Source organism: Anopheles arabiensis, chromosome 3 (genome assembly GCF_016920715.1).
Source record: "Anopheles arabiensis isolate DONGOLA chromosome 3, AaraD3, whole genome shotgun sequence".
Taxonomy (NCBI): Eukaryota; Metazoa; Arthropoda; class Insecta; order Diptera; family Culicidae; genus Anopheles; species Anopheles arabiensis.
The window spans coordinates 24928810-24951804 of record NC_053518.1 but is presented as its reverse complement, the minus strand read 5'-3'; the positions used below and the strand labels follow the sequence as shown (position 1 = coordinate 24951804).

General features: G+C 44.6%; 1 protein-coding gene and 1 long non-coding RNA gene across 8 annotated transcripts in view; one reads left to right on the top strand and one right to left on the bottom strand.

The window, feature by feature from the left end:
• LOC120899675 (zinc finger protein ush) overlaps positions 1-22995 on the bottom strand; it is a 134557-nt gene that overhangs the window by 11793 nt on the left and 99769 nt on the right. Inside the window, exon 1 of one of the 7 annotated variants that reach the window (XM_040305785.1) lies at positions 10096-10182. The exons of the other annotated variants lie outside the window; for them this stretch is intronic. Coding sequence (XP_040161719.1) covers positions 10096-10108 — 13 coding nt within the window. The 5' untranslated portion in view covers positions 10109-10182. Of the gene's footprint in view, positions 1-10095; positions 10183-22995 lie in introns of those variants that run through there. 7 annotated transcript variants of the gene reach the window in all.
• LOC120899681 overlaps positions 497-22995 on the top strand; it is a 61770-nt gene continuing 39271 nt past the window's right edge. The window contains exon 1 of the long non-coding RNA XR_005739088.1: positions 497-853. This is a non-coding gene — a long non-coding RNA (uncharacterized LOC120899681). The remainder of the gene's footprint in view (positions 854-22995) is intronic.

Sequence of the window (22995 nt, the reverse complement as noted above, 5' to 3'; positions counted from 1 at the left end):
AACAGTTCCAAATGACACCCGAAACCGAACGGATGTGTAAATGAGCGTGTTCCTTTGGCTGAGCGAACGAGCGGCACGACAAATGGAACTAATTATTCGGCAAAACGTCGATGAGGAATGTTTATAGCTTGTTCGAAAAAAACCCGATTATCCGGTTGAAATGAGTCTATAAAAGTTGTGGTTTGAAGATACGCTGGAAGGCACGCAGTCGACACAATGAAGACTGCAGCTGCGTGCGTCTTAGAAGGAGCAAATTCCTCTTCAATCGTCACAATAAATGCGCTTATGCACAAGGATTTACAGCTCAAAACAAACGATTTTTTTTGGAAATAGCTCCGATTTTTGATCTTTTTCCGTTTTTCGGGGCCACTTTGACCAAAAGCAGCGAATGACAGGCCTACTACGTGCTTGCTGTACCTTCGGTGCTGCACACAGCGAAGCCCGAAGCCCAAACGAACCGAGAAAAGGGTGTCCAGTTACACGCAGTAGCCATTGCTTGTGCATGTGCTGCGTGTGCCGTAGGAAGATGGCTCCAGTCGCGATTATCGTCAGAAAAACAAAGACACGCCAACCACCAGTCATCTTTTTCGCTTTGCATCGAGTGTGTTCCACCCAGCGTCCGGGGAGTGTGTTTGTGTATTTCTGCTGGCGAATGTGTCTATCGAACGAACCGGATAGAAGAACCGGGGCGCATATCTGACGCGTAACGCACGATAGCTGCTCCGAAATCGTATCCCAGCGAGGAAGAAACCCGCTCCGAGCATTAGATGAAGCTCAAGAACCTCCTTCTGCCTTTTCCCAGCCCCTCGAACGTAAAGCGAACCTGGAAGTGGGTACTGGTGTGATGTCCCCGGTATGTACATTCTTTGCCTGTTTCGGTAGCCACTAGGGGAAGGAGGGAGGGTATGGGGAGGAGTCTCTTTTGGTCGCGCGCTGCAGTGGAAAGATTGTTCAAGGTCTGTGCGCTCTGTATCGTCCATCCACACGGGTTCGGGGCATGGTTGTGGTCGTTCAACGTTATCCACTCCACTGTGCCTGTGCCGCTTACTCATCACCCGGGAGGAACGTTCGCCGAAGGAACAATATAATCGTATTTTCAACGGCGGGCGGTAGCTGCAAATTTGCGACTCGTTTGCGCTGCAAACACCACCCACCGCGAGGAGGGCCAAGGCAGGCAGGCAGGCAGGCAGAACAAAAAAGATTGCACCCTTCGGGATGGATGAAGATTAGTCAAAGCTTTCCTGCCGCATGCTCGCTGGCTTTCGCGCTTGCCCTTGAGCCGCGGTAGGGTTCGATTTCTTCGCTCATTCAAACACACCTATTGGTCATGCTAGGGCTCAAGCAATCTCGACCGGCCGGACGGATTTACGTAGGTCCGTATGTGTGGTAAATTTATTTTCCATATTGATGACTTCATTTTATAGTAGCGGACGTCGAACGGCGAACGGCGACACAACCCTACTAGGCTCCAGATCATCATCATCATCATCGTCAACGGACAGGCACGACTGATTTTGGATTACTCGGGGAATGGTGTGGCAGTAGCGTGCATTCTCGTAGCAAAAAGCGCCTTTGGGCATTCTTCAGGCCTTTTCCCAGAGTGTTGGTCGCGGCCTACTGGATGGACAAAGCAGCAGCGTGGCTCATGAAATAATTAGCTACGGACAAGACAAGCCGGCACTCTCTTGCGTTGCGGGAGTGACGTTTGAGGCGAAGAGTGCCATGGGTTTTGTGGATTTCAATTTCTCGCCCAAACGCCCATGCAAACGGGACCCGGGAACTGAGGTGTGGATCGTGCATGTTGTTTTGTTGCATGTGGCGGCTATTTTGTCACAGAATAGCGACCGGCAGGCAAGGTTTGAAGCGTGCGATAACGACTCATTAGGGCATGAAGCAGCTGGTTGGATCACGTTAGGCGAAGTGAAGATGCCGCACTACGGTTTGACGAATGATCTGGAGACTGTTGAAAGGATAGAAAGAGAGGGATAGAGGCAGACTTTGGTTTGCCGGTGATATGGAAGCTGAGATTCGCCGGTAGATGCATGGCCCCCTAATCCGAGCCGCTTGCCAATAGGATGGTCTAAAGCGGTCGCCTTATATTACCCATACTGGGTATTAAAGTGTGCCTTCTTTTTGAAATGTGCATTTACTTCGCATAGAAAAGGCTTTAGATTTTTGAGGGAATTTCTGATTCGATCGTTCGTCACACACAAGTTCGTGTACAAGCGTTCAACAAAGCCATATAACTCCATGTCGTTATTACGCAGCTGTTTATATCACCAACTTTACAACATTGGCCTCTTGAACCTATAAATTATAACACGGTAAATCTTGCATAACTGCGAGCGAGAAAGAAACGGAGGAACGATGTGTCACTGATGCGGACGCTGGTGGCTATCGCCCAGGGTCGCGCACGATGCACGTTTGATGCGCAAGTGTTATGCGCCAGGCGATGACTAATTGTTTCATTGAAACGCATGCAGTCGCTTAGTTGTTTTCTGTCGCGTTGCAGCTATGGGGAGTTGTACGTATTGTTCGGAGTGTGTGGATGTGTAGAGAGCTTACTTGTTTGTGATGAAATGAATTGGCAACACATTGTAATCCCAGATGTGTTGTTAACAATGCGATTGATGCAGGCAATTTTCGTACTTCAATATCATTACTATCATAAATGTTTTAACAGTTTTCACATGCAAAAGGCAATTTTAAATTTTCAAAATACAAAACAAACCATGAACAATAAGAGAAAAAAAACTCCAAATTGTGTTGTGCATAGCACCATTGAGGAAATAAATACTACAAAAGTATTTGTGGTATGTGGTATTATTAATTATTGATCATGGTGAGCCAATGCTGATGCTATTGACTGACAGACTGCTCAAATTCAAGAAAGATTCAACTTGTATCACTCTGAGTAAGAAGGTCGATACTTTAGCATTATGGTTTAAACAATGTTACTCCACCAAACTCCATACTATTCGCGTGCTGTGAACCTGCATGAGTTACATTTACAAACGGCACGCGCGACATCAGTCAACACGGTTCAGACAACACGGTTCTGGTACTACTTTATGTTTTAATTGAGAGCATAAATCGAACCTTAAACCTGGGCAGTGAATTGCTGCGAACATGTTGAAGGAGTAGAACTAGGCCGCAGCAAGATAAGACGCACAGAAACTCCGTTTGCAGGTGACACAGGAGTCACCGAGTACATTGGAGGTGCACAGGCTGAACCTACACCAACAGCAGCGCCCTGATTGGGGATGTTGTTTACGGTTTACCACCAATTTCGTACATCATGTTAACCAGAGGTTGTTACTTGCTTGTCGCCGTTGTTGACAACGTAAAGTCGTGTGGCCCTTTTTCGCATTCTTTGTAACGGCAAGACCGTGTCTACGTGTGTGTGTAATGTCGTGTTCCACCGTCAGATTGATCTACTTCAGAGGCAGTGTCAGCGGCTTTCGTAGGCAGAATTGGATATAAATTCTTTCATTCCAAAGCCTCCGCCTGCCCACCGCCTGCGATTGATGGGTTGTGTGTTGGATGCCGCTACGATAGAAGACGCTCTTCACGGTCGGGGTGTACTTTTATGGACAGAGCCACTGTTGCTTCCCCTTTCGAAGCAAACAAATGCTTGTAAATGCCTCCGGTGACGACTGATGACGTAAATGTCCTCGTTGACGATATAGCACGCGGCTCAACGCTGAACCAAAGAGAAACCTAACGTTTGGGGACTATTTCACCATTTGCTGGGTTTGCTTGCTGCCGGAAGATTCCTCTTGCATAGCTGAGGTTTGGTTGTGTGTGAGTGCCGCTGCGGAAACAGCGAAAGCGCAAGAGGTTTCTGCTGGACGTCAACGGTTAGAATTTAGTTCAAGGTTTTTTCTTGCTCGTCCCTAGCAACATGATCGTTTCCGTTTCGATGAACGAGACAACACACCCACACTTATGTATCTTCCGGTGGACTGTGGCATATTCAACACACTCACACACGCGCCTCATCACGATGTGCTTGTTGGCAGTGAGCAGCATATATGAAGATCCGCTGTTTATTAGCTGCGCCAAACTTTGCGGGCCGATAATTATCGTGCCCGGTGTTGTTTTTCGTTGCTTGTTGCTACCGGGCTTGTTTCCGAAAATTCCGACGAGACTTGTTATACCAGGGTGTAGTGGATGGGTTTGTTCGCTTGCTACCACACCACCATTCGCCCCCGCTAGCATAAGATGTAGATCAGGCAAACGGTAGAGTGATCCTGGGACCAAAAATCCCGCACGAGGATCATGCTCGGCTGTTCATGATAGCTTGTCTCCTGGTCCGTGGCTCGGTATCACGATGCTGAACCGAGACCACCGCCGCGAAAGAAGCGATAAGCGAGTGCGAATGAGGGCCCTCCCTTTGGTTTGGTTGCTTTCCAGAGGTGAGCGCAGGGGCGAAAACAAAATTGAACCTCTTTTGGCCAAAAAAAAAAAAAAAAAAACAAAGTACAAGCCAGAACATATTTCGATGCTGCCGTTTCTTACTAGAGCAGCAGAAAGAGTACGCCTGCTTCGTCATTTTGATGTGCGCCGATTAGTTGGCAATCGTCAAAACCGTAGAAGGGTTGTCTGCGCCGTTTCGCGGTACACGGATGATGAGGAAAAATGAAACACGAAACACAAATCTTTCGTGTTGTTGGTTCGACCGTGCCTGGCATCGCCTCCCCCCCCATCCCTCCCCCATCTTGCTGGCATGTTCGTGTACATGTGCGTACCGGTGGAGAGTAGTGCCGATGGCGGTAAACAGGGCCCCATGCTAAATAAATCCCACAAACACACACTCTCAATCGGAAACACAATCAAATCGCGTTCACCCATACACCCGCTGCAGGGCAGGGCACGCGGAACGTGTCGTCGATTTTTTTTTCTCTTCTGCTGTTCGTTGTCTGCTCATTAAAATAATCAATTGTACTATCATCGGGCAAGAAAATGGTCAACACAGCGTACCACCATCACCGCTACTCCCGAGTGGTGGGAGGATTCGCGAACTAATGATATACCTGCCCGAGATCTCCGCCAACCGGATGCTGCTGCAGGTTGGGCGAGATGTGGTCGGGATTGCATTGGAGAAAACTCACAAGCAACGCAAATCAATGCAAAACTCGACGCTCGGTCGGATAGGTGGAGGTCGGTGGAGATTGAATTGACTTTAGTGTTTCTTTTCCCCGCGTCGTTCGATTGCCTGCCCTCCTCTTTGTTCTCGTTTTTTATTTTGTTTTGCAAAAAAAAAAAAACGCGACAACGCGGTGTGGTGCTGGTTGGGTCGCGCCCGAGATACGCGACCCACGATACACACACGGGATGTGGAGTGATTCGACCCACCAACGGGGTGTTTCGATGCTTCCGAAGCTGGTGTGGTGTGCTCTGTTTGCTCCTCCAAGCCAATGACGGTGAAACCTCACACAGTCGAAGATTGTGTGTCCCTTTCCGTGTGTGTGTATGTGTGTTTGTTTGCGACCGTACCGGGTGTAGTTCTCCACGCTTCTTCTAGCCCAAGATGTCAAGATTTGTGCTTTTTGTAGAGCCGAATGGTCCGATCCATTTGGGGCGGGAGTATGGGGTGAATAGATGTAGCTCATTATTTTTCTCTGCTTATGTAAAAATGTACCGACATGTGTCTGTGATTGCATGACGAGACTATGCCGTGTAACTCTCTCTCTCTCTCCCTCTCGTGCGCACTAGGGAAGTAAGATGTTGACAAGTTTTTGACACTCGTAAGAGATGATTGGGATTTTTTTCAGGTGTTGTTATACAATTTATGGGATAAAATATTGGAGACGAGGAGTTTTAATATTACCTTATTACAGGATTTTCCAGGGGTTCTCATAGTTGTGGGACACTTCCTCGACTCTTTCTTATGCGAAGTGAACTTCATATGATGGAAATTGGACTCTATAGGACCCTTTTTAGACAGGCTCCTTGGAAATTCCAATTGGATTTGTCCAACAAAGGTGCTTTAGAGTCCAATTCTCGTTACATTAAGTTAAATTTACTTAAGAAAAAGTCAATAAAGTGTCCCACAGCTATGAGAACTCTTGAAAAACCCTGTATAACCTGCGAGAGCTTGTTGATGAGCAGAAAATGTCAATTTTACAATTGATTTAAGTTGCTTTAGCATACAAACGTTGTTTTTACTGTTGTTTGTATTGTTTAGTTCGATTGTTAAAGTATAAATAGATTAGCCTCTAGGCTTTGCTTGACCGGTTGTCTGCTCCGTTATTTATAATACTGTAATACATATTTCATGATAATGAAGAAAGAGATTATCAAAAAACAATCTCGTTTAAACGAAAAATTACAATTTGAGTGTACAAAATATTTGCACGTTTGTTAGCCAAACTAGCCATACAAGAAATCATTGCCATGTTGAAATTCTATACATGAGATTGTACTGTAAAAAAGCAGCGACAATATTCTTCCAATTTCGACGTGTCTCCAGATGTGAATATTTATGGTCATTAGGTTTTAAGCGGCTGCTAAATTATCTTCACGTTAAACCGACGAACGGTGTGGCCCAAATGGTATTCCGATAAGTTTGCTACAGCTTCACTATTGCTCGTTTTATTACATTTCTAGCTAAAATTACGCTCTGACGCTTTTCTGTTCAGCGCGCATTCCTTTTGCCTTACGAACGCGGTTCGTCTTTAGCTTAAAATAAATCCGATAATTTAATGAAATCCATACGCCAGTTCACAGCTTTGCGGGAGGATAAATTACCCGTGCCAAAGACAGTATGTGTACGAGTAACCGTGAAGCACACACGTATAAAATCACAATTCAAATGCATTAGTTTTCTTCTTTTTTTTTGGTGTAGATAGTTCAAACAAATCAGCCAACAAAAAAGTCCCAAGGATTAATGTGTGACTATCGTTTTCTCCTCCCATTGATTGCTCTTAATGCTTCTCTATGCTTCCTTTCCCCGCAAATCAATGGTTTCACTGGCATAGAGCGTTACGAAATTGTATGCAAATCTATTTTTGATAGTAAAATTTATTCATTTTCTCGACCTTTGGCTCTTCCCTTTCGAAGGACACCTTGACACAGCGTATTGCGGGTGGTTTGCTCGGTTCTATTAGCGGTAAGCGTTTAGGTAGAAGCTGCTTGAATGTGCATGGATTTATTGAAGGGTTGAGATAGCAATAGATACGTATGGGTAATTTCTTCATATGAGAAAGCTGCGAATGAGTTCATGGACAAAAAAATTGCCTTGAAAGGTTTACATTTCTTTGCGCTCAACGAGAGCGTTTTGTTGGTTTTAAAAGGCAAGACTGTTTCGTAGCTTTATGGAAAGAGATGTAATGGAAAAAGAGTCCTCTGTCTAGAAGGGAAGTAAAAATCTCAATTTCCTTCCAGCACCGTGTCAGCAGCCAGCGCGTCAAAGGAAAGAAGGACATTTGAAATGCACCAGAAATCGATCAGAATTTAGTGCATATTCGACACAGCAGAAAACCAACGGATAAGCAAACTCCAATGCGTCAACTGCAACATGTGTGACAACCAGTACCGGGTGTATGTGTGTGTGTTAGTTTACTGAGACGATTTATTTCGTTCATCTAGCACGCGTAATGGAAAGTCAAACCCATTTCTCTGGTAGCTTTTTTATTCATTGCTCGTTTTTTTGTGTACAGGTCCACTGTAAAATATTGAACGGAAAACGAAGCACCATTTCCAGCTCGGTGTGCAGCATTTGCTGGAAATGGAAATGAATCACTCTTCGGAGCGATTACTTCTTTCGGGCGCTCTGCGCGCCCTGCCAAAGTGTGAGTTTTGCTTCCGTTACGTTAAGAATTGGCAACTGCGAGACGTTTTGCAACGGGGCCGAAACGAGTCTGAAAGCATTCTCCTGTTGTTCCTGCGCTTGGTAAATGGAACGCGAGCAGAAGCAGGAAAATAAAAAAAAATGCCCGGGGAAGGTGAGAGCAATGGTCATTCCATCAAACCGGTGACAGCTTTGAGACAGTTCCATTTGCGCCATTCCGGTGCGATGATGCGGAAATGCGGCTAGGACAATAAATATACCTTCGACGTGCGGGGATATCGGCTGTTGAGATTTACCGATTTTTGTTTTTTTTGTTGCTCATCGTTGTTATTTGCATTTCCACAGTATTTGTTCGTGTTATAAATTTTGCAAAAAGCTTCTTTGTTACATCATTTTGTTACATAATTTAAAAATGTTTGTAGATATTATAAAGAAAGCAAAACAAATTTTGTGTAATGATGATAGTATTCATAAAACTAAGGTAATTGAAAACCAATAGCATAATCATCCGAGGATTGATCGGGGTGTGTATCTCTTTAAAGTTAGTTTTCAAGAAATTTATTTTTGCTCACGGTTGAGATCTGTGTTTAACTAGCACAGAGTATTTGATATTCGCTTGCAAGTGTATTCTTGTTATAGTTTTACAGATTTCTTTATGAATTTTATGTTCACAGACATTACTGTGAGGCGTCGTCATAGCGAAACATTCGCAAGATGCTTGTGCGTAATTTTATTGCTTTCATTTGATACTCGCAGTTGTGCTGTGCGTGCATTGAGCCTTATGAGTATGGTTCATCGCAACACTTGGGTCTCTATGCAAACGAACGGAGAACCATCTTTTAGCGTGTGCTGGGTTGAAAGAATTTAAGATCTATTTTATTGCCCTAGAGCCAGCAGCTCGCACGAAAAACAACACACACACGTACCAAAGTGGGAAGCTAAAGCGCATACAACGCATCTTCTTGCCAGGCTGTGGTGAAAATCGGTGTTCGGCCTCGAGTGTGGGAACGTAAATCGTCCACAACGCAATTTTGGAGAAGTTGTGGAAGATACTCTTTTTTGGAAAAAAACGTGCACTTTTTCCCACAAAACAAAAACAAACAGTGTGTGTGTGTCCGAGAGCGCATAACCATGCCAGTATGCATATGTACATCCTTCCCGCATTGGCAACCGGGATGCTTCCCGTACAAGAACGTGCGATCTTGCGTGAAGAGGTTGCGGGTTTTCTTCGTGCCCGCTGTTGCCCTAAACCCGTTCCGGTGCAGCTTATCAATCTTTCGCCTGACATTTCCTTTATGCCAGGGCGATTTTGTGCTACACTTTCGTTGCTGCTTCAACGATCTCTCTTTCTCTTCCTTTTCGATTACCAGAAGCATTGGATCGCATTTTTTCCATTGCACCAAACTGCTGATCAGTTAAAGGGGGGCAGTTCTGCCATGTGCACCGGCGCGGTTGCTGTGTGGTTGCTGTGTGATGGAGGACATTTTCTTCTTCGATTTTACCCAACACCGCCATCATCATCACGGGTACGAGATGGTGTAGAAAAAAAAGCGTTTGCCTGGAACAAGCAAAAAGCCACAAAACCACCCGATACGGAGAAATATTCATTTCCGAATCCTTCCTTTCTACGGGCGTTCTTCTTGGTCAAAGAGCACAGCTTCTGGGGGTTTATGCTTCTTCGACCAACCTCTACTGTGTGTGTGTGTCTCGTATTGCGTTGCGCTGTGTTTACGTATGCTTCAATCAACACCAGCTCATCCGTAGCGCATCAGCGGGAGTGTACACCTTCTGGAAAAGGGCAGATAACTCTACGACGAACTATTGGTCTCGTCTCTTGTGTTGGGTTTTCGCAGCCTGCAACGCTAGATACGTTGCTGGCTGGAGAGTTTGAAAAATGCATGAACTTTTTTTTTGCATTGTGGTTGCTACCGACGGGAAAAGGAGAAACGGATTGTTGATCTCAATCCCTTCGGTTATTTTCGTCCTAAAGCTCTCGGTGATATGGTGCAACGAACCAATCGACTTTCTGGAAAGTGTATGAATAGAGGTTTTTTTGTTATCTTTGTTTTTTGGGTTTTTTAGTTTTCCTGCCAACTTTTGGGTAGCTACTTTTGACCAAGCAAACACAATTTTCGTATGCAAATGCGTACAAATGCATTTGCTGTTTATGATTATGAAAACAATGTTACATTTATCACACGCAAGCTTCACAAGCATTTAAATTTAGTTTCATGTTGTTGTATACTTGGTGGAACAAAGCAAACAAATTCCTAAGGACTGCAACTTAAAAAAAAACTTACTTGAATGATGCATATTTTAATGATCTTTCGGAATAGTATGTTGTACTGGCGACGATCATAATGTTAGCCATTTTGTCATATTCGATGTTCAACTTACCTATAAAGAAAAATATAAAAAAACCATTTATATTTACTGTGTCAGAGTTCTATAAATTGCATAGGATCTAAAAAATCATTAAAAAAATATATACAGGATTGTTGTAGGATTGGGGTTTACTCTACCGAACATAATAATAACATCTAAAAAAATCGAGTTATGCTGAATTTCAACAGCGAACTTATCTTTCTTAATGACGTTTAGTGAGAAGAAGTGAAAATTATAAGAAGTGGAAAATAAGGAACATGGAAGGAATAAGCAAACTTTATTGTGAGTAAGAGTGTTGAATATTAACGCTCATGGTGTCATACCTCATAGGTGTTTTTTTTCTTTTTTTAAACAAGATCGAGCATGGCATTGCTACGGGATGGATGGAATATTGACTTCTAATGTTTTGCACACAGTACAAGTTGCGTCAGCCAAGAAGAACTATCGCATGCTCCCACCCTCCCACCATATTCGGTACGGTACAGTCACGGCACTTCACGAGTTGGTTCGCCTCTTTGCGCTGCTGCTTACTTGGCGCTGCACCTTAATTTACGACCCTCAAAGTCGAGTTGGTTGCGCTGCCAAACGAACCACATACAGCTGTCCATTTCGGCGCTCGTTCGTTGCGCGAAACGGAGCACCTTCTGTGCGTTTCTTATCGTTAGTAGCTGTATTTCTTACAATGGACACACACACGGGAGGGGCCAAAGTACTGCCGCGAAACGATGGAGAATGACAAAAAACGCGACCAATTTTCATACGATCGCAAAAGGAGATGGCGCTCGATCGAATTTGTTTCGTTGTCATGTGTCGGGAGTGTGTGCCTGTGTGTGTGTGTGTGAGAGAGAGTATCACAACGACGATCTTCTTTTCAAGTTGATAAAACACACTACCGAAAGGCAATGGCTAGAACTTTGTTACTTGCAGATTAAAAATAAAAAACACAAACACGATCACATGTACACCCTCACACAGTTTTCTTCCAATCAAACAAAACGCTCCCTAAGGTTGCTGCCTTTGAAAAGAAGCTGTCACAGCCCGTCCAACCAAGAGGGAAAACAAGCCGCGATCGCCGCGATACGGCGAAGGCCACCGACCTGCTCTTCCTGGCCATAGGCGAAGGGCGAAAGATTAAGATTATTATTTATGCTCTTTCATCCGGCCGCCCTGGTGCAGCGAGCTCCGGCCAGTGCGCATTCAATGTTATCCCGCGCGCAGGAAATTTGTTTCCAATTCATAATTGTCATTTGAATGCACTGGTGGACGGGGGGGTTGGGGGTGACGGAACGGGTGTTGCACAGGCCGTGAAATGAAATCGGCAGCTAAAATGCAAACGATGAAGGCGGCGAGAGCAGGAGCTAGGTTTGCGGCTAGAAGCCTTTTCAAGGTTCATTATTTTCGCCGTTTTAGGATACCGTCGCTGCTGCGGAGAGTCTGAGTCTGGGCGAAGAAATCGGTCGTTATCGGGATTGGAATAACCTTACACAAATCAACGGCAGTGCCAGCGGTCCTTGGGTTTGTGGTCTGTGCGCGCGAGAAAAGGCGCATACGGCAAACGAGCGCACCGCCCTAGGATGTAAATCATATCGGCGCAAGCAACGCCTAGCAATTAAACATTTCCATTTATTACTGTGGACGCAATAGAGTGATCGTTGGTTGAAAATGGGAGAAAAGGTCAACGGCAACGATAGGGCTTGTGTTAGTTTTTTATAGACGCAGCTTAGAAGCTGCTGCAATTTCGCATTGCATTTTGGTGTGATGTACGCGAACTGAGTGAAACATTGTCGCTAATGCACCGATAAAAAAAAACGGACGACGTAAACGCTAACACCTATTTTTACACAACGGAAAAGCATCCAGCATGGCTGCTGCTCTTCAAAGTTTCTCGTTTTTTCTCCTGTGTGAGAAGAAAAAAAAAAAACGTTACCGCGATTCTTTCCACTGCATTAGCTTTGGCCGTATCGGGTCGTGGCGAGTTTGCTAACGTGAGCAACATTCAACGCTCAGCAGTTTCTGGCCCCGCGCTTGTACACTCAGGCGCGGTGGTTTCTGTCCCCGTTTTTTTTTTTGGCTGTGTTGGTTGGTTGTTGCGATCGCGGATCTAACGAAGCCATGCCCGCGACAGTGCCGTACCGCTGCGACGAGGGAGACACCATTTTGTACGTTATCGCACGCTTTTTGGATGTTGGTGTAAAAAAAAGAGTAACGCACACCGCACACGGCAGCAGTTCCTCAACCGTTGGCCCGCCGCCGCAGCCCCTGTAAGGTGAAATATTTTTCATACCCCAAAAACAAACACGGTGTCCTTCTCCACGGCTGTGGTTATCCAGCGTTTCTTCCCATTTTTTCGCATAAAATTTGCCTGCAAAGGAGGGAAGGAGTATGGACCACAAAAAAAAAAGCCAAACGGTCACCCTGTTTGGACTGTTTTATGTCGCCTAGTAGTGTAGCAGTGTGTGTATGTGCCTACCATCATAGATGGTAGGCCGCGTGAGTGTATGTGCGGTTTGCTTTATGATTGATGTAAATTTAAAAACGCTACCTGCGTTATCGGGACGTTATCCTTAATTTTTATGAGTTGCAATTCGCGTCCGCTTTCGCTTGGGTTGGCAGTTTTTTTTGTCTGTGTGTGTACCTTCGTTTAGTTCATCCCAACCAGGTTGTACCTCCTCTTGCCCCTCTTTTGATGCCTGTTATCTTGGCGACTTGGGGACTTTGCTTGCCGTCCTCGCGAGGGAGATTTTGGGTGGCTTTTGGCGCAATGCATGAGCAAAACACACACGCAGGACAATGGGCAAGCGAAGCGAACGGAGGTTTGGGGTAACATGAGAATGAGGGCAGGATTTAGGGATAATGCTGGGTGGCTGGGACGTTACCTTAAACAATATAAAAAATGCACAAGGTTGCAGAAAATCTTGCGAGACAGTAATGCTCTCAACACAACCCTTTAACATGTGAACCATTCGTTAGATGTCGTTATGATCGTTGAGTTTTCCGTGAATTTCAATAAGTTGGTCCAACTTAGCGTGTGTCGATTGGAACATCTTGAATCGTCAGGTCGTAAAATTAAAAATAAATTGTTCTCGCACACTTGGTTTGAATAAACCGAATCGGTCTCATTATTTGACGGTACAAGTTCAGTGTATGTCTCATCAGTACCGCGACCGCCGTATGATTTTTTTACTATTTTCAAAAATTATTTATACACCAATCCAGCCCACATGGCACCACATGGAGAAAACCCCACGCAACCAAACGCTCAATGGATTTTATTGCCTTGAAAGTGTGGCGAACCATCTTAGTCACGTGCTCCCCGGGAAAGAGTTTCAAAATAAAGCATTGAATAAACAAATGACGACTATCACTACTGGCATGGGGTGAAATTGCATATTGCGAGCATCCATCCACCGATCCATCCAGCATATGTTTTGTCCGGCATTGTCGCGCCAGAGCGGTGCCACTCGGTTGGCCGTTTATTTTTACGCTCATTTGCTCAGGGTGGGCAGAAACCGGGTTGCACCGGAAGACTGTGCCGATGCCGAGATTGCCGTGTGTTGTCCAAGTGGAATGTTACGGCGTCGTCGGTGTCTTCTGTTCTACAGGTCTGCTAAAGAGGTGCTTAAAAAGAGGCACAAACACTGGGGTCAACGTTTTTGGAAAGTGTTCTGGAATGCATGTTCTAATTTCGAAGCTAGTTATGAAATAATAAAACCATAATTGCTAACTTTTGGCAATTTTAAAGTGCTCCCAAAAGATGGTCCGTCGGTACAAAGCCTGCTCTGCGGGCTAAAATGTTTTCTTCACATTTACATTCTTTTGGGTGCCGAGCGAAACTGATGTCCGCAGCAGCAATCGCAGTTGTTTTGCAGCCTAGCATTGGGTGTAAGAAATGAATTTATTTTATTATTTTCTACGTCGCATTCTTAAGCCTTCCACTAAGTCGGGGCGTCATTTTTTGTTCAGCTGTGTAGCCACTTTTAAGGAATGTGGATGTGTTCTCGATCGATTTATGGTTCAGTTGAAATGGAGAATGAAATTTAACGTCTTCGTTTTTAATTAGTTATTTTATGAGTTGAAGTTTGGGTTTGTTGTGATTCTTTTTCAATGGCAGTGTTAGTTTGCTGTTTGCTTTGACCGACCGACACGTATAGCGGAAGAAGGGAGCCAGAGAGGGAAGCCAAAAGATGGACACCAACATATCCAACAGGGGTAGTAATAAAAATCCTTTATCTTTAGGTCTTCGATGAGCTTTGTGTACTAGCCGATGCGCGAGTTTGTGTTAAATATTCTCAAGAATCGTTGTGTTAGCGTTGCATGCAACTACAATTGGGTTGCCTAATGAACCCACAGTCCGTCAGTGTGGCGTCGCGGAAATAAAAAAATATAACAATAACATGCGTTCGTAAAAAACGAAGGCTTTAATAATATATTTAATAACCCCCATATTTTAAGTGCCATTTCAAAACTTTTTTTTAACTCCTCACAGCAGACCAAACTGCCAGGAAGAACTGTATGACGTACTTGCTGTTGCTGTTGTTTAGCACATGAAACGTAGCAAGACATTGAGCATAAATAAGCAGTTCCGTTCAAGATGCTACCCTTAACGATTGGGCCAAGATTGATTTGCATATTTTTGCGGTGAAATGTAGTGTACGCGCGCATCCCGTTTAAGTCAACGGACGCCCTCAAGTTTAAACATTTGGCCGGCTTAATACGGATGAGCACGAAACTTAAACAAAAAAGGACCCCCGATTAGATTTATTCACCGGTCACGATGGTGATAATGCGGAAATTCAATCACCCAACCTGTCATAGCTGGGGTGAGCTATGAGCGCCGATCGATCCGTGCCGTTATCAGCAAACAACGGCTGGACACAGACGTAGGGCACATAAGGAAAGTACACCGACGAAAGAGAACGAAGAAAAATAAAGCCAAACACGTGCAGCGAGAAACCCTTCCACATCCATACGGTCGGAAGACACAGTGGAGGATTTTATGTTTTATTTCGTCTTTTGCCTTTTTTTTGCTCGCATAAGACGGGCCAACAAACACAGAGCTAAAAAAAGTGTCGTTTCAAGAGCTCGATGCGCTTACCCCGCTTTACCCAGACGATTATGGTAATAACTTTTTTTGTGTGTTTTAATTTGATTTAACGCACACAACACTCATCGGCTGCCACGAGTGACGTTTAACGATCGGTTCGCATCGGTTTCGGGTTGCCTTTTGCTTCCACTTTTTGGTCTGGTTGGATGTTGTGGCCCGAGCGGACCGAAGGCTTGCGCTGTACTCCAATGGGGTGTCGTTGTTGTTCACCATTTGTTTGAGCTGGGAAATTTCAATCGTCTTCATGCTGTCCTGATTCTTCACTTACCAGGCCAGGCCTAGATTCGGCTGCAGATGGATTGAAGGGTCCCGAAGATGGAAAGATGGATTTAATATTTATGCCATATTTTTATTGGCTTGTTTTTTTATTGGCTACATCGGTGGGACCAGAAGGGTTTAAAAGATGATAAAAAAACCATGAAGTAGATGATAAGTTTGAACTTCTTTCGTTGAGTTATTCGCGGGGTGAAAAAATTAGCATGGCCACTGGAAGAAAATTGAAGCGCAAGATAAACACCCGGACGAAGGCCAAATTTTAAATCTCGGCGAAATCATCGGAATCATAGCGATTTGTGTCCCTCCTGCTTTGTGTATCAATTTCGGCGGTGTATTATGGGCCGTTGCGTTCGGAAACGAATAAAGGCATCGCAACGCAAGGTGTCTCGAGACTGATAGCGGGCGAACGCATCCAAAAAGGGACCCATGCCCAGAGGTCGGGGATATGAGATTGGACAAGCCAGACTGCTGAAGCTGGCAAAGATGGTCCATCCGTAGTATTCGGGTGGGTATGTGTATCATAAATTTGTTCCATGCATCTTGATGCGAGATAGTGTGCCGTCGTCATAAATAATCTGTGCTCCGCTGCGTGTGCACATCTCCATACCCTTCAAACCGAGGCAAACCATCGGTTCGTCGAACACATTTTCTAATACAGCGGATGGAGAGGTTTGCTTCTGCTTCCGGTTCTATTTGATGGCGGACAGTGTAAATATTGACTGTCCACTGGAATTCGTAAAATGTTAGGTTTTATTGAAATGTGGCATTTTTATGTTGATTGGGTTTGGTGCCGATTATAGTTTGTTTATTGCGTTTATTGTAAAATACGTCATAACAAAACCAGCAACAGGCTTTTTTCATGCGGCACAGCATCAGTCGTCTTTCGTATCAAGCCCAAAATATGATCAATTCAGGCAAACGAAATAACCCAAAACAGTAACGATGCTACTGCCGCGGAAGCAAATTCAAACACGACGCTGCCTATGCTGGCGGGCCCGTAATTGGATGTAAATGTAAAAATCATCACCCAAGAGCGGCGGGAATAAATTATCGTCCACAGCACCATCGGGCGTCTTCGCCCTCTCAAGCATCCCACCAGGGAGAGAGGATGTCTTATGATTCATTTACCTTCGCTTGCGGGCATCAACACACGGCAAGATACGAAACCGCCACCCCGTCTTGCTCTCTTTATCAATCGTCGGCCCCACGGGGCACGGCGAAGCTTGCGCGCAATTTCCCTTATCGGCCCAGCCAGCCAGCGGCAACAGGAGAATCCGTCGTGAAAATGATACATTCTCGGCCATTATTTATACGCCGGCGGAAGCCAAGCTGCACACACCGCATCCCATATTCCCGTCCGTAGCTGCTTGGGTTGGGTGTAAAAGTTTAACAGTGCGCCATCAACGCGCGCGCTGCTTGGCGCGTGGCGAGAAGCGGCTTCATCATTACTTCATCATCAAACCAGAGTCTACGACATGGTTGAGAGGTGGGAGGGGGGGGGTCGTGCGTGCCGTTTCCGGGGGGACGATTTCGAGATGGGTGGCTGGCGGTGTCGACTGCTGCTGTGGTTGCGTTGGAGCGCGTTAATACGCTAATAATCGTTAAAGTGTGCGAGAATGTAAATTACCAATGGGGCGCGCGCTCGTGTGTGTGGCTGTGTATGGATACAAAAGCATTCCTTCCTTTCTCCTTCACGGGGTGGGATTTATAACAAGAGGCTAGCGAGGCGCGGAAGGCGCACATTGGTAATAAATTAAACGTAGTGTTAAGCATCGTAATGATGCTACTAATAATGTTGGAATTGGCAAGAAATGAAATGTTTGGAAACATGTTTGAAGTGTGCGACGTAATGTCTCTTTGCTGCGTGTGGTTTCATTGATATTGCACAAATAATAGACAAACGCAGAGGAAAAGTGTCCGCAATTCGCACATTTTTAGGATCGAAGTGATTTTTTTCTCGTGCAAATCATATTTTATTATTGCATAGTATAAGGGACATGAAAATGTACACACATAAAGTACACAGAGTGATGATCACAGGTACAGAGTACTGTGTCTGTGTGAAGATGAATTCGTGTTGGTTCGTTGAGCAAAAAGGCAAAAATAATAATAAATAACGATACACACAGCCTTTTAATGCGCTGCCGTGCAGTGGATCGTCTCCCATCAAAATCGTCTTATCTTTGGCGCCATTTCTTGACGTGCTGATGGTGCTACTCCTGCCACCAGTAGCGCTAAATAAAATGCTAGAGCCATCGTCGCTCGGTCCCCGAAGACCCAAAACCCCAAGGAACACAACACACACACACGCTTTTTCACACTTCATTATGCATCGTCAACATATCCGCTGATTAACCCCTTCTGCGAGTTTTAAGACGCAATAGAGAGGAGGAAGCGTGCCCACGTTCCGCCGCCGTTCGTTGTCTGTTTAAACGCACGCCACCCTAATGGTGCGCGAGTTCCAATAGGATATTTAAGAGCAGGAATGCGCTGGCTCAGTAAGAAAAACTTCTTCCTCCCAGCAAAACGGGAACCGTTTAGTCCGTGTCGGTGCTGCCCGTGCTCTAGTGTGCGGTGATGGGAAGCTGGAAGCTGGAGCGGGTTGGGCTGCTTCTCTGTTTTACCCTCACAGGCGGAGACACACACACGAGAAAGGATGTGCATATCTCTGCCAGACAGTTGGCCTTTTGCCGTTCTACCAGGCCATAAGGGCTACAGTACAGTACGCTTCGGTTGCAAAATTTGACTACACACATGCATGCAAATGTGTGTGTGTGTGTGTGTGTGAGGGAGAGAGAGGAAGGGGTTGAGACAAATCTGGGGGAGACTGTGAGTTGGCATCTCGCAAGACTACTGATAATGCGCCACACCACCACATCATGCTTTTCCACCTCCCCCCAATCTTCCTCCAATGATGTCTTGGCGCCCGGGCAGTGAACGATAAGAGAAGCGGGCCACACAGGTTTATATTTTCCAAAAACTTTATAAACCATTAATTTTATATTTTTGAATGCCTCCCCCTATGCCGTAGCTCTAGCTCTCCATTCCTTTTGGAGCGATGAATCGCTGTCTTCTAGCCATCCCATAAATGAAGAAAACCTTTTTCCCCCTTCCATCTTCGTCGCTGTCCGCCTGGTTGCTTTGGCCCGCATTCTCAAATATGACACCGCAGCTTCCGGTGTGTGTGCTGCCATCGAGTATGTGTGTGTTTGTGTGTTTTGGTGCCTGGTCTGAAAGGCGTATCGCCCACTTCTGATCGAAACCGGGCCGGAGACTGCAAAAACGGCAGCAGGCACTGCCGGCACTCGGGAGCGTTTGTTGTTCCCGTCCCGGACTAACTTCAACTCTCACCTACAAGTGTGGGGGTTTGTTGTAGCACGTGGGTGGGGGGAGGGGAAGGCCTTTTTGTCTGAGGCAGTTTCCTTTTTCTTCACTCAAGGATTTGCCTCCTAAACCAACGGCAGCTGCTCTAAGTAAGGAGTTGCTAGCCTCCGTTTCTCCCACCCTCCCTTCCAAACCCTCCGCCAGTGACATTTTGGGCCACCGGGGGTGTTTTCAAACACGGCGGAGATGACGTTGAAGAAAAGGAAAGCAAAAGAAGCCTTATCTCATCGGCACTTAAAGGCAGCAGCGGCAGCAGCAGCAGCAGCACCCTATCACTTGTTCGGCCAGGGTACGTAGGTGTACATGTGTGGGCAAGTGCCTGTGTGTGGGAACAATACCTCTCCCGGCACTCATGTCGGCTCATGTCCTGCGCTCACCCAGCACACGTGTGCAATAGCAAAAGATGCTGATATGAGCCGGGCTGGCCTTCGCTTTGATCCTTCCCCAGACGCTGGTCCATTTCGGTACACCACCACACGCATACCACTCTCTCCACTCTCCTGCCGCCGCCTCTGGCCCACTTGCATCCAACCTGCCCTGTTCCGCCCCACCGTCGTCCCTTTACTGCCGACGTCCGCACGTACGTATGTGTGAACATTTTCCACCCATTTCCTTCATATATAAATTATGTTTACTTTCTATCGTCTTTATCTTGCGCCAGCCAAGACACCGGGACCGGTCATACATTGCCGGCTTTCGTTACGCCGTCCCATTTCATTTCCCTTGCCCCGTCTTTCCGCGTGTCCGTGGGCTGATCGTTGCGCGATAGTGGTGGTTGGTTGGTGTGTGTTTGGCCAAAAGCTCGACCACAATCGCTAGTATGAAGCGTGAAGAACGGTGGGGCGCGGATGAGAGGGATAGGGTGGGTTGAGATTAAGGGAGGTGTTTTGAGAATATTAGATGCAGGCGCGTTAGCATGCTGTCTGATAAGTGCCGGCAAAGTGAACATTCTCAGTCGTTGCGAAAGCTCCGTAAGATGCATACAAATTGGTTGGAAATTGCATAACTTAATGCATATTTGCATTGCAGTTTTTCACCATCAAATCAAAACTACTTTTGATTTCTTTTAAATTTATTGAAATGGACAAAACGCATCCATACATCCTATCAAGGGCATGAAAGGGACAACGGCAAGGTTTCAATTCATGCTGGATATATCACTATGTTTTTTGGCCTTCTAACGCGCTCACTTTGTCCACATTGCATCGGGTGGGGGTTGTCCACAGAGTAATGAACAAGGGAAAGATTGCATCGAGTCTCAAGGCGTAGTTAAATTTTCCATATCCTTCCTACACGATAGGAATAATTATAAAAAAAATGAAGATAAGGCTACCAGAAATGTATAAGCGATGGAGTGTCTTAAGCCAATGTATGTGGCCTTTTTCTATGACTCGTGCAGAAACAAGGGTTTTTGCAATTTAACTGATTTTAACAGCAATATGTAATGCCATTGAAACATGTTTTTTAAATTTAATTTGCACGATAGTATGTATCAGGCAAACATGTGTTAAAATTTTTCAAAACCGTTTGGAGCATGTTTGTACACAGGCATAAGCATAGAATAGGCAGCGATGTTTTGTTGCTCTTGCCGACTAAGCAATGTCATGCAAATGTCTTCAGAACCACTCTGACGTTATGCTGTGGTTCTATTCCTTCCGCTTGACGTCTTGCATCAGCAAAATGCTTCCCAGCTCCATTGCGATATCTTTCAGTTGAGTAAACATATTGATTCAGAGATAGGGTAAATGTACCTATAGTGGTGGTAGTACCAATAGTGGTGGTATTGCACTAAAATGCGGTTCATACGGCAAATTACAAGTAATTAAGTTATTTAAGTTAGTGTGAAATGTTCTTCAGCCTTTTACAAAGGGTTTAAAAGTTAAATGGGGCCATTCCGTTACTCAGTTACCGAAAAATCCATTATTTTGTTAAATGTGTCAACATTTTTCTAAAATCCTTAGGATTTCATAACGATACTCATTTTTCTGTTAACGTTCTAAACGACCACATAACCACGCAATTACTAGTTTTTCAACATAACTGTTACGTAATGTTATTGTTTTACTAAAATTATTTGCCTTTTGACCATATTTATGCATTTTTAAGTGTTTTTTACCATAGTGCCATTATAGGTACACAAAACAGGCATGTTCCTATAGTGGTTATAGTTATAACATCAATAAAAAAAGGTCGTTTTAGATTTTTTCGGGGAAATTTTTGACATGTCGTACTGTTTTCACTAAAATAAGCAACAGAAATGAGTTTTATGTAGGTAATTTACCAAAAACAGGCCGAAATTCGCTTATATGGCTGAATGAAAACTTGACTTCAAATCAATCACATTCTTCCGGGTGTAGGTTGATGACAGGTGTGATGCAGTACTTTAGTCAATAGTTTCATTGATCAAATTTATACATTTTTTACGATCAAATTACGCAAGAAACCTATATTATGGCAGTAATCCTTGCTATTCATACGAAAACAGCTTCGAAACTAAGTTTCATTGTTATTATACACCGTTTTTGATGCATCTTTGTTTATCACCACTATAGGAACACAATACGACGACTATAGGAACCATACCCCCATTATAGGTACAACGAAGCAGTCACAAAAATTTGTATTTTTTTCGTAAATTTGATGTATTTCATGATAAAAATGGTTGTGATTGCGTAGATAAAACATATTCCAATTGCTATGTGTTAAAATATTCAGAAATTATCCTTCCTAACACTTTAAATCCATTAAAACACATCGGTACCACTACAAATTGCACCACTATTGGTACATTTACCCTACATAAGTCACCGGGCAGGGTTGTGCTCCATTTTGGGAGCTCCAGAGTGTACCATTCGAGGAAAGATCACCACTACACGGCTGGGTTGTCGTAGGACTTATGAGTACATACTATTAATTTCAATTTTGAGTTTTACCGAACGATGGAAGGAGATGAGTATCTTTGAAGGAAAAATGTGAGAACTTTACGAACACCACAGGATAAGTGTGGTCGGTGGTATGGTACGGAAAGTCATACGTTGCAACGTGTCGTTTTAAACGTGTGTCGGGATGAAGAGAACCCCCACTTCTCGAGACTGGTGATGCAAAGATTGCAAAAGTGCTTGTGTAGGAAGAAGGAGGATGAGCAAAGTTGGTTCCGTTGTTCCTTTTCAGCTAATCTAGAGGGGCTTAGCTTAAGGGATAAAGGCTTCGTGCCAAGACTGATTTGTAACGATGAGAGATGACCGACCGGCCGGCCAGCTTCTTCTCTTCGAGCGACGAAGAAACCAAACGTTAGCACCTTGCAAGGTTTTGGGACAGCAGGACAAACGATGGGGGCATTTAAGAAAGTTGACCGACTTCTTGGTGAACACTAAAAGGGTGGTCTATTGGTTGGTAGTGTTATGATCAGTAGATAGGTTTGGAAGGTCGGGAGGTGCTTCAGAGATATTTGTCCTTACATAGGATCAACTCTAGCCCATTTGTTCGTTGGCAGACTACATTCCACACCTCAAACCACACAGCGGGAGGGAGGGAGGTTATCAGGGTCCTACGGTGCCCATGGAGTGGTGGACGCCCGAGATAAAGCGGATGCTAGCATCCATAATTTAATTAGAATTTTAATGCTTAGATAAGCGGTTTTACTAACACCAGGCGGAGATATTGCTAACGAACCATGCTGGTCAGCTAACATCTTCGGAAACGATTTAGTAGAGCGTTTTGAAAGGAAGAAGAATTTTGATATGCTTAAGATAAGGTTTCATTTTTGATACTTACGATTGTGTACATAGTTGTTTCGGTGCTTTCTACTGTTACATAAGAATACAATTTAGATTGTACAAAATAATGCTATTTATTAATACAGATTTTTGCTTAGTTCTAAGTGTTTCTAAAAAGGGCTCTATCAATCTCTAACTGTCTGTGTTGTTGTTTGTTGAATTGACATTTTAACTCATAAAAAATGAATTTCTATTAACATTATCTGAATCGCCGTTGCGTAACATTTCATTTATTTACAAGGTAAGGTAAATGCACCTGAAGCATACAGAAGATT